At 37.0% G+C, this 12,738-nt stretch overlaps 1 protein-coding gene across 6 annotated transcripts in view; it reads right to left on the reverse strand.

Moving 5' to 3' along the window:
• Positions 1-1,520: 1,520 nt before the first annotated feature.
• znf644b (zinc finger protein 644b) overlaps positions 1,521-12,738 on the reverse strand; it is a 191,424-nt gene continuing 180,206 nt past the window's right edge. For 5 of the 6 annotated variants that reach the window (XM_043698769.2, XM_043698765.2, XM_087990441.1 and 2 more), the window contains 3 exons: positions 9,665-9,787; positions 4,055-4,157; positions 1,521-3,735 (listed from right to left, as the gene is read on the reverse strand). In XM_043698769.2, coding sequence (XP_043554704.1) covers positions 3,543-3,735; positions 4,055-4,157; positions 9,665-9,787 — 419 coding nt within the window. In that variant the 3' untranslated portion in view covers positions 1,521-3,542. The remainder of the gene's footprint in view (positions 3,736-4,054; positions 4,158-9,664; positions 9,788-12,738) is intronic. The other variant, XM_087990444.1, reaches the window with a different exon arrangement.

The following is a 12,738-nucleotide window of genomic DNA, read 5'->3' on the forward strand; positions in this document are numbered from 1 at the left end:
ATTTTGCTTAGGTGTGTCACTTAATGCACAGTCAAGGTTAAAACAGGTATTATGAATGTGAGTTAAAGATACATTCCTGAAATGCATTACAAGCTTAGAAGCCTCTGTTTCTCAAATATTTCTTAAATAGAGAATCTTCAAATAAAATTTCTGTAAACAATTTATAGGTAGCTAGATTGCTGAAACCCAGTTGATGCATGTGTGGGATTTTGCCAGTCTTCCTAAGTTAGGGTTTTCCCAAACAATCATAGTTGCAGCTGTGTTCATGCAACTAGTTTAGAGAGAAAAAAACAAAAGCAAAAAGTTTGCATTATTATTCAAAATATACAGAAATACAATGGTAAGAATAATCACACTTTTTCTAACACTTAAAGCACGTGGGATATTACTCGTACTGAGATTGAGGGTGGCATTAGCTTACAGGGACATAGGAATCGTTGGATGACTATTTTCTAAAAACCTGGGAGTCTCATGTAGTACTAATATGGAGGTGCTGACGAATTAATCCCTCTAATTCCTGTTAGTCTACACAGACTCAAAAACAAGAGGAAAATTCTGTGGTGTAAAGCTTTAAGATTCACAGGTACACTGTCAGCCATTTCCACTCCAGCTCCACTTACCATGTCATGTTTTGAATTATTTGTATACTGTCTTGTAAAATGTCATTTTCTGAAAAAAAATCTACTTCAACAATACTAACATTGGCCCCATAGTAGCCTGTTCCATAAATTGGCCACTGGTTCACTGAAATATTGTTTCTGCACATTTATTTTGAATTTATCCACCTTCAAAGCACAGGTCACATCCTCTGTTCTACTGTCCTGAAAAATGAAAAATAGCTGGTCACCATCTATATTATCACAATAATCACATTGCATCTCATTGATATTTTAGTAAAAACAAGAGCAAACATGATAAAAGAGATTAAATTTACAAGCAATACTGAGACATTGGAGTATATTGAGACATATTACTCCAAAATAAATAATTTTATGCTAAAATCATTATGCAGAAAAGGGCTCAGATATTTTCAACACAGCTCCTCCTAGTGGCAGAGCAAGTGACAAATATAACCACCTAGAAGCATGCCTTTTCTGCGAAATGTGCCTATGGCTTGAAAGGCAGGGGAGGAGGAGGATTTCTCAATGGAAGGCAAATTATCCTCATATACAATAAAACAAATTAAGCATTGGAAAAAAAAAACTTAACGAATTGGTTGGCATTACATCTAAACCGCTGTGGAGCGCTGTAGGAGACCTCATAGTGCTACAAATCAACAGTCTATATCTTGCAATTAGCTTACAAAGAGGTCAACAAGAATCAGCTGGATTGCAAAATTAAGAAATAAAACAAATGAATCACAGAAGAGGAGCTGTTATACATTACTCATTATTTGCGTTTGTAAATTGATGTCCTTCATTGTTATATACGCCACTATAATATTTATATATTCAAATAATAATCAGTTTATTGAATAAAATAACTGCTAGACAATAAGGACACAAGACCTTTAACCATAATTAATGTATGACTGTACATTTTATTTCTGCCACTAGATAAGTAGACTTGTAGTAATAGCACATTTTCACATAGTGTTTACACAGTTTACTTACAAATATGAGCGTGCACAATCACGTCTGAGCACTTGATATCATGTACCAGTGTACTTGTTCCATATACAGTAATTGTATCATCAATTTTGTTAAAATGCTTAAAGGATACAATGGTTAAATTTTGGGAAACTCATAACTATATGGAGACCTCAAAGTTATAAAGAACATGCTTTTCTTTACAATTAAGATTGTAGAGAAAAAATATAATTTTAATTTATCCAATTCTTGAAATATAGGGAGCTCAGAAACAAAAGATGAGCAGGAAGAATAACTTTTAGCAAATTAAGAGCTACACTGAATTAGTACCTGTAAACCTATTTCTGCAAGTAACTAAATTGGTTAATTACTATCTCAGCCTATTTTAGAAAATACAAATATAAAATCCAATAATATCCATCTTAATAGCAATGCACCCCATTGTTTCTGTACATGCTATACTAATAAAAGACGAGTACATACATTTTGTTGAGATGTCCTCAGTGAATACTGACCTTTGCAGGGAACAAAATTTATATTTAAAGGTCTGTTTCTAAAAACATGATAAATCTAAAACATTCGAATGCCAAATGTACAGCAATACAGTAATCACTAGACTTGGGGAACTATCTACACACTACTATATTCAAAAATGGCATGGGGTACTAGAAAACTTGCTACCAATTTGTTAAATGTATTGTTATAGGGCTATAGTTCCTCATAATTGCTTATAGCAAGTAGCCATATACAGATTTCAATTTCATCAAAACAGATGAAAATAGTATCAGAAATAAATTGAGAACAAAATAGGTAAATAATATTGCTACTTAAAAAGCACGCTGAGAATGTTTTAGGCCAGTAAAAAACTATTTATTGTCAAATGTTGAATCGTGCACTAAATATATTTTAGACTGGTTTCTCAAGGGAAGAAACACCATATGCATCATGCTTTACAATATTATCAGTGTTAATTTCTTCATAATTTTCAAGTGGTCTGGGAGTCAAAGTGGTTGATTGTTCAATGTACAATGATGCTAGAAGTCTGAATTCATGAGTAGCCTATTGGTAACATACTTGCTTCAAACAGGCACATTTTCATTCTTCCTATCATGAACATACGTTATTCTAAAATGAATCATGTCCTACATCCTTAGGTGAATTGCACCTCTTGCAGCCAATCACGGGACAGCACTTATGGCAACTAGGCCACTCTGCCCTCCTGGCGAGAAAAGGGATGTATAGCTGCAAGCAATTTGCAATGGCAGAAAAATTAGGATAGCAACGGAATAAAATACTTTTAATAACTAAATTAACTTTTCATTTCTGAAAGTACAACAATATGTTGAAAACTGTAATTCAATTAAGTGAATATTTTGTGCAAATTTACATTGAGCACTACTAAGACGTTTTTCCAAAATTATGCAGCCAAATAATTTCTTGTGCAAACAAAGATAACTATCCACAGTGGATGTACACAATGCTAAACAAGAATATTGCTTCCTTGCAAAATTGGAAGTTAGAATAGTGTTTGTAAATGTGTCAATGAAATTTTATGCTTCATTTCCTGCTGCCATAAGGTTCCTCAGGCAAAAGGACTATTTTTCTGAAACGATTAGGGAAATATCTGACTAGTGATATATGCAAATTCTTAGCAAATGTAAAATGTTCTTCAATGTATCTACAACTTTGACCAAATTGTGACAAATTTAAACAGAATTTTTAAAGCTGATGGACTGCTGGTGATCTATTTATTGATTTGCAATTCCAAATAGATGCATAATTATTTGAGGTTTTTGAGGAAGTCATGCCATTTAAAATAATTCCAAGGTTATAAATAGTTTACATTGTTGCATTGATCTTTCATAATGGGAGGGCAGAATGTACTTTTACTAGGCGCTTATGGCAAAACACTACGTTAAATTTACAGATTAAGTAATCACAATTCTGAAAAAGTTAGGAAGCTGCCTGTGCCATTAGCAGAGAAAATGATGATTCAGTTACTGGAAAATTTTCTTTTGATGGCAATGAGATTTCCACCATTCCAGCACCAGTGCGAGGAAGATTTGCATTAACGACATGCCTCTGCAAGTGCTTTATCCAATCTTCTTGAACAGAAAGTGGACCTCGGAAGACCAGATCACAGAACCTGAGGAGATGCAACAAAATCATAATTCTGGTTAGTACGATTACACTTATGCTTATGCCCACATAGCATGATTTTAAAATTCACGATGGAAAAGCATAGTTTTGAAAGTGTTAGAAAATCTGAAAATGCTTACTGAACTGCAAAGCAAGTGATGGAAAGTAACCAGAAATTTGGTGTTCAATTTCTCCTACTTCTAAGAATACTTGAATACTTCATTACGAAATGAAAAATACTTAATCTGTTACAAAGTAGTCTCATTGTAGAATGCAACGTAACAAATTAAGTCTGCAAGTTGACCCTGAAACAGCAATCCATTCACCTGCATTTGAGTACATAAGCATCATCAAGTGAAGGAACAAATAGGGAAGACTTCTTCTTGGTTCCTGACCGTGATCGTGACCTCTTCTGCTTGCAGTCAAAAGCTGGAAAAAGACATAGGAATGTAATTATTCTCCATGTAAACAATAAACAATTTAAATGAAATATACTTTATGGAGCAAGTTTCACAAAAATTAATAAATTAATAACAGGGCATTACTAACAAATTTTGAAAATAAATTTCCTCAGTTACCAGGTTTGCACAATTGTAAATATTTGAGATAAACACCAGAGAAATCCAGCTAGTTGCTAAAAGTTAAAAGAATTTCAAGGAAAACAGTTCTTGAAGTACAGTCAGCATCATGGTTATGCACAACCTTTAAACTAACATGGTGACACCATGGTTTCTTTATCAGGTTAAAATACAGTGAATAATAAATATCTATGTTTATAGAAGGGCCAAAATTGATCTCTCACCTATACTGACCTAAATTGTGGCTTTATTACACCCTGATATTAAAAGGGGAATGCCATTTCTTATTTCTTACCCATGGAAACATTTATTTGGCAGATGAGAACAGAATTTGGCTCCGCTGTGATGATACATATGAAAGAATAGCCTGCTATTGCCTCACTATAATCTTGCATGAAAAAGAGTACCATATGGGTGAGCTGCTAGAGGATTGTTATAAAACCACAGAACTATGTACCAGCATGAGTCATATATTCATTAGGTGGTGAGAGGAGATGAAGAAGTAAATTGGTGAAAGATAAACACACCATCATCTACTAGAAAATTTACAATAATCATGCCAATACCATTGTACATTTTATCTATTTAGATTGGAAAGGATTTCTTTTTTAAAAAAGAAAATAAAAATCAAATTTTAATGCTCAGAGAAAAGCTCAATTAAAATTACAAGTTATAAATAACAGTATTTTGCAGAATAATAAATGCCATTTTAATTGTGCAAGAACTGGCACATATCAAAATAATTTCACTGCAATGTATAGAATAAGCTTCAGTATTCAATCATTTTTGAAGGTGAAATATAATACTGTAGCAGTTTCCATTTTAACCAATGCAGCTAATATACAGATGGTGCTATCATCCAGACCAGGAAACTTGAGGGTATGGTTAGGAGGATAATTACAGACTTCAGCAGGACATAGACAGGTTGGTGGAATGGGTGGACACATGGCAGATAAAATTTAATGCAGGGAAGTGTGAAGTGATGCATTTTGGTAGGATGAATAAGTAATATAAAACAAAGGAAATGATACCATAGGAGATGTGGGGAACAGGGTGTATAAATACACAAATCACAAAAGGTGGCAGAATGGGTTGAGAAACAGCCAAGGCAAATGAGATCCCAACCATTTGTAAATAGAGTCACGGAGGACAAAAGCACGGAAGTTATGGAGAATCCGAACAAACAGTAGGTTTGGCCTCTATTGGAAGATCATGTCTATTTCTGAAGAAGTGTTTTAGTTGAGGAATTAGGAACTTCAATTACATAGATAGACTGGTAAAGCTAGGAATGCTCCTCTTCGTAAACGTGAAGAAGGGATTTGATAAACCTGTTCAAAAAGACGAGATGACAAAAGAGATAGGGATAAACTATTCCAATTGGTGGAAAGATCTTAAGGCGACTGACCAAAGAATCAGAGGCAACAGAAGGAAACACTTCTTTAAAAAGTGAACAGTTAGGATCCAGAATGCGCTGCCCGAGAGCATGGTGCTGGTAGATTCAATCATAGCTTTCTAAAAGGAATTAGAAAATTATCTTAAAGAAACGAGTAGTGTGTGGCATGTTGGTTCAGTGATTAGCACTGCTGCCTCACAGCACCAAGGACCCGGTTCAATTCCAGCCTCTGTCGACTGTCTGTGTGGAGTTTGCACATTCTCCCGGTGGTCTGTGTGGGTTACCTCCTGGTGCTCTGGTTCCTCCCACATTCCAAAGATCTGCAGGTTAGATGGATTGGTCTTGCCAAAGTGCCATAGTGTGCAGGTTTGTGTAGGTTAGGTGGACAAGTGATGGGAACTGCAGAGTTACAGGGATAGGGTAGAGGGTGAGTCTGGATGGGATGCTCTTCAGAGAGTCAATACAGAATTGGTGGGCCAAATGGCCTGTTTCCACACCGTAGGGATTCAATGATTCAGGATCATGGGGAAATAGGCAGGGTAGTGGGACTAGCAGATATGATCTTGGAGAATCAGCATGAACATGACAGGCCAATTGTTGTCCCAAGATTCCATGAGTTTCTAATATAATTTTGCTTGTAGTCAATAGGTTTTGTTTTGCATTTTGGGTTTGAACAGAGATCCTTAAAAACTAAGCCCAATGTACTTGGATGACTGGCATATCGTTGTCTGCTTTGAGCATAATTAGGAAAAATTCAGAAGATTTCACATTTTAGAGTTGTAATTAATTAGTCGAGCAGAAGATGCGAAAGCTTTTGAGTTGGAACTAGTGTTAACTGTGATGCCACAATTTCTAAGCCTGATGTTTTACATACATTTCATTGGTGGTTGGACTAGAAATTGAGATCAGAATCTGTACTGAACTAAGGAGTGAGCCTTTTCGCCAGTCTGGAATATATTTGTGTGTGCTTGTGTTAGAGGTGATGTACTGCATTACGATCAGGAAACAACAGCTGGGTTGCCTTAATTTACAATTACCTAATAATTTTGATTATATACCTCAAAAGAGTGGTTCCCTTGATTGTTCCAGTTAAACAGACAATCCACTTTACATAGATTGAGTATGGAGTCAAAATTAGCTTTACATACAAACATGAATTCACAGCAAGAATAGACCATTCAATAAAATCATGGTTGATTTGATTGCAGCCTCAAATCCACATTCCCACCTACCCCGATCGATGTAGTTTTTGATTGATGAAATTGGAGGCTACGCTTTAAAAGTATACAATGACCATGCCTCATGGCTCACTAATGGGGCGGGGGGGGGGGGGGTGGAAACCCCTCCTCATCTCCAAAATAAATAACATCTTTGTTTTTGAAGTGTTTCTCCTAGCCTTACTCTGTCCCTCAAGGGACAAACATCCTTTCTCCCTTCACTCTGTCAAGTCCCTACATGTTTCAAAAAGATCACCTTTCATTATTCTGAACTCCAATGGATACAAGTCCAGCCTGTCTAACCTTTCCTCACAAGATAACAAGATCCCAGGTATCTGTCAAGTGAATTTTCTCTGAACAGCTCCCAATGCACTTGCATCATTTCTTAAATAAGGAGATCAAAACTGTACACAGTATTCCAGATGTGGTTTCATCAATGTTCTATACAATGGCAGTAAAATTTCAGTACTTGGATACTTTATTCCCTTCCAATAAACAACCACATTCAGTTTGCCTTTCTAATCACTTGTTGTACCTGCAAACATATCCAGATTCTTCTGTATCTCAGTTCTACATTCTCTCTCCATTTAATATGCTGCTTTACTACTTTTCCTGCTAAAGATGACTAGATAACATTTTCCCAAACTATACTCCGCCTGAAAAAATTTGTGCCACTCATTTGAACTATAATCTTTGTAAACCCTTGCATCCTGTGTGCAACTTACTGTTTTGCCCTTGTTTCATCAGCAAATTTAGCCAGCATACATTCAGTCCCACACTGATTTCTGCAGTACATTACTTGTCGCATCCTACCATCTATCATTATGCCCACCCTCTAATCATGGCAATACGTTACCCTAATACCACAATCAATTACTTTATATGGTAATCTTTGACGTTGCACTTCATCAAATTGCTTCTGGAAATCTAAGCTCTAAGTTGGATGTTACTTCCTCAAGTAACTCTAAGTTAGTCAAACATGACTTTTCTTTCACAAAACCATGCTGATTCTACTTGATTCCATAATGATTTCTAACTGCCTTGTTATAACTGCTTAATAATACATTCCATCATTTATTTCTTACAGGTATTTGGCAAACCTGCCTATAGCTCTCCGTCTCAATCCTTTCTTGAAGAGGAGTAATATTTGCTTTTTTCCAGTTGGACAGGACCTTCTCAAAATTGGGGGAATTTTGGAAAATTACAACTATTTTTTGTCACCTGAGGGATGAGGTCCATCAGGGCCATCAAGGAGACTTGTCATAGAGGCATCCACCACAGAAACAGGTCCTTTGGCCCAAGTTGTCCTTGTGACCAGGTTTCCAAAACTGAACTAGTGTAATTTGCCTGCATTTGGCCCATTTTCCTCTGAATCTTTCCTATCAGTGTACCTATCCGACCCTGGGAAGATATCTTGGTGATTCACCTTATCTATGCCCCTCATGACTTTATAAACATTTATAAAGGTCATCCCTCAATATCCTAATCTTCTGAGAAAAAAGTCCCACTGCTGAATTGTGCCTTGTAGATGGTGGACAAGCATTGAGGGAGTCAGGAGGGGAGTTACTCGCCTCTGATGTGCTCTTGTAGCCAGTGTGTATACATGCCAAGTCCAGTTGAATTTCTGGTCAATGGTAACCCCAAAGATATTGATAGTGGGGGAATTTTGTGATGGCAACATCACTGAATGTCAAGGGGAAGTGATCAGATCGTCTCTTATTAGGGATGGTCATTCCATGGCATTTGTGCGGTACGAGTGTGACTTGCCACTTGTTAATCCAAGCCTGCATACTGTCCAGATCTTTTTGCATTTGAACATGGACTGCTTCATTATCAGAGAAGTCACAAATGGTGCTGAACACTGTGCAATTATCAGCAAAGATGCCCACTTCTGACCTTATGATGGAGGGAAAGTCATTGATAAAGCAGCTGAAGATAGTTGGACCTAGGGTACTACCTTGATGAATTTCTGCAGACATATCCTGGATCTGAAATGACTGACCTCTAACTACCACAACTATCCTCCTATGCGCCAGGTATAACTCCAACCAATTGAGAGTTTTCTCCAATACCCAGTGATTCCAGTTTTGCTAGGGCTTTGATGCCACACTCAATCAAATTCAGCCTGGGTGTCAAGGGCTATCACTCTTATCGCACCTCTGGAATTCAGCTCTTTTATCCATTTTGAACCAAGGCTATAATGAAGTCAGGAGTTGAGTGGTCCTGGCAGAAGCCAAACTAGGCATCACTGAGCAGGTGTGTTTGATAGCATGTTGTTGACACTTTCAATCATTAGTAAAGTGATGGAGAGTAGACTGATTGGATGGCAATTGGTTGGGTAGGATTTGGTCTTGATTTGTGTGTACAAGACATTACCTGAGCAATTTTCCACACTGTTGGGTAGATGCTAGTGTTGCAGCTATACTGGAATACCTTTCCAGGGAAGTAGCAAGTTCTGGAGCACAAGTCTTCAGTACTATTGCCAGAATGCTGTCAGGGTCCATAACCTTTGTACTGTTCCGTGCTTCCAACCATTGTTGATATCACTTGGAGTTCATCTGCCATTTCCCTATTTTCCACTATTAATTCCCAAGACACACTCTCTCTAGTGTTTACATCAATTATTCAAGCACTCAATAGTAACAACGTATTTTGACAAGTTATTGTTGCTGCCAGTTTTAAAACACTTCATGCCATGTATTTGAAGCACATCAAAAGAATTTGAACATGAAAAAAATGAAGACTTACGAGTGCCAGTCAGATCCCCAGCTTGTTTTCGTCTTGCATAGACTCTGAGATGGTTTGCCAAGCTAACTGCACTTGTAAAAGTTGCATGGCAATGAACACAAGTTCTTAATTTCACAGGATGCCCTTTTGTCAGGAATGCAAAGTTATAATTTAAATTAGAGACATGCTAATTTAATTATCGTTACTTATGGACAGCAAGATCAATCAATCAATTTGGAAAATTCAAAAACTTCCTACCCAAGTTAACTTTGCATATCTAAAAAATAATATACAGCACATTAAAGTACTCATTTTTGCATTTAATTAAACATGTTCTATCAAAATTACATTTCACATACCTCTTTTCCTACTTCACAAATTCCAACTTTTCAATCCTAAATTAATATTCTCTATAAAAACACTCAGTAGATACAGCTGCAATTCTTATCATTCCCAAGGCTAATGGTCATAAGGAAAGTGTTTAAAAGCCTTCATAACTGAATGAATTATATATACACCACATATTTTATTCACAATCACTTACAAGTTTCCAATATTGTGGCAGGACAGATATTTTTAAAAAAACACAATGTATGATCAATCATTAAGCAACAGGCTGCCCAGGAAAACTTGAAAGGTATCAAGCACACTGGAAACCAAACAGGACTGAACCCAAGCATTGACAAATTTATAAAGGCAGTGGTTACACCAATATTGCAAGAAACTGTTCAGGGAATGGGGAGACTGTAAATGGCTCTTTACATGAAATAGCTGATGAAGGCATGGGAGGCAAAGTGGTAAAAAAAACTGGTGAACAGCTGTTGAATACAACACTTAAATTAGTTTTGTATAGTCATCATTTTGCATGTGCAGTCAATAATGAAATCTCATGATTTGTAATTCTGATGGCTGTGCTCAAACCACTGACTGAACAAAAGAATGGACAAACAGCTACGCAACTGTAGAAACAAACTCAATATGCTATTTTGTGAATAAATGTATGTAAAAACTGGTATGCAATTTGTCATTAGTGGTGGTCATTGCTACATTTTTAATATGGTGTTTATAAATAGAGAAATCGAAGACAGCTTTTTATTCGATGGTGGTTGTAAAATGTAGTACACAATTTCAGGTGCATCTAAAAATGACAAACTTTTAAGAGGAATTGCAAATACCTGACAGATTAATCTGCTAAGCATGTGTCACCATCATGGTAGGATTGTCCTTTTACAAATATACTATTTTTTGAATGAAACTATGAAATTCAGGAAATTATGCAAAAATAAACAAAAAAACTTGGCATCTTGGAAGCAATTTTCACTCAATGGGAGAGAAGTAACCAAGAACAGTCATGTCATTAGACTGACGACATTGATATAATAAAACTATTTTCAGGTTGCCTCTAATAGTGGGAAACTTGAGAACAAATCACTGGTTACTGGATAACCAGGATGAGTGGGAACGGTGCTGTTTAAAACTATTCTGTACCTCTTACAGGGAAATTCAGTGTAGTCTGGAACACAACTGCTTTGTCAGCATTGGAATATGATGATTCTTGGTTGTGCACCCCAGTTGCTCCACAGTTTGTTGGAGGTATAGATTCATAGAATCCCTACAGTGTGGAAACAGACCATTTGGCCCAAGAAGTCCACACTGGCCCTCCGAAGAGTAACCCACCCAGACCCATTCCCCTACCCTATTAATCTACATTTATGCGTATCTAATGCATCTAACCCACAGATCCGTGAACACTATGGGCAATTTAACATAGCCAATTCACCTAACTTGCACATCTTTGGATTGTGGGAGGAAACTGGAGCAACCGGAGGAAACTCACAGACAGTTGCTCAAGGCTGGAATCAAACCTGTGTCCCTGGCGCTATGAGGCAGCAGTGCTATGAGGCAGCAGTGCTAACCACTGAGCCACCGTGCCGCCTTAAGTAGTAGCAAGGTCACCAGAAGGAAGAAAATCTTCTACCTCTTCAGATAGTAAAGGGTTAGAGAAAAGGTAAACAACCTAGGTATTGCTCCAAGAGGTGGAGATAAAGCCACAAGATACCCAATGACCGGCTCGAACTGCCAAGACATGTGTTCATAGTTTATTTCAGTTGTACATTGTCTTTCGCTATTTTCAATGTATCATCAATTAAAAAGTAAGATGTCGCAGTCAAAAGAGCTTCTTCCTGCAAATTCTTTTAGAGTGCAATTGCAAGTAGGAATTCTTCCCACTGACACATGCTGTACTATTAGATTTTGCATTGATGCCTGCAAAGCCAAGTACATTAGTTAATGATACTCGATAATCTGGAGCATGCCCCATCTTCCTGCTTCACAGACCCCACAGGGAGAGAGATTAAGTCTTTGACTCAGGCAGATAGGTCATTTATCCCTGTTTTGTTCATGTAGATAAAGTCACAATGTCATAACAAAAACAGAAATTAATAGGAAAACCCAACAGGTCTGGCAGCACCTGTGGAGAGAGGAGTTAACATTTCAGGTCCAGGGACCTTTCTTCGGAACTCATTTCTCTATATACAAATGTCATCATACCTGCTAAGTTTCTCCAGCGTCTTTTTTTGTTTTCATTTTCCAGTGAAAGGAGGTTTTCTTTTGCACAATGTTACAAATATCACCTACTTCACTGAAATAGCCTGATGAATAAAATTTGGGATCAAGTGATTTTCAGTTTCAGTGAAGTACTGATTGTGGTTGGTGTTGCAGCAAGTTAGAATAGAATAGCGGTCATAAATATGTACAGCACTGAAACAGACTCTTCAGTCTAACTCATCCATGCTGACCAGATATCCTAAATTAATCTAAACTCATTTGCCAGCATTTGGCCCATATCCCTCTAAACGCTTCCCATTTATGCATTTATCCAGATGCCCTTTAAAAATAGTTTTGATTCATGGAGGAACGACAAGTTAAATAAAACAAAGAAATGTGGATGCTGGAAATCTGGAACCGAACGCTGGAAGAAATGAGTGGGTATGGCAGTATTTGTATACAGAAAAACAGTTAGTGCTTGAAGCCCAATGACCCTGCATTAGCGCTCTTTGTTACAGCTGAGGTACCTGGCCTGTACATTCAACTGG

The sequence above is a fragment of the Chiloscyllium plagiosum genome, unplaced genomic scaffold (genome assembly GCF_037043375.1).
Source record: "Chiloscyllium plagiosum isolate Xiang-an unplaced genomic scaffold, Cpla_swu_hap1 HiC_scaffold_9, whole genome shotgun sequence".
In the NCBI taxonomy this organism is placed as follows: domain Eukaryota; kingdom Metazoa; phylum Chordata; class Chondrichthyes; order Orectolobiformes; family Hemiscylliidae; genus Chiloscyllium; species Chiloscyllium plagiosum.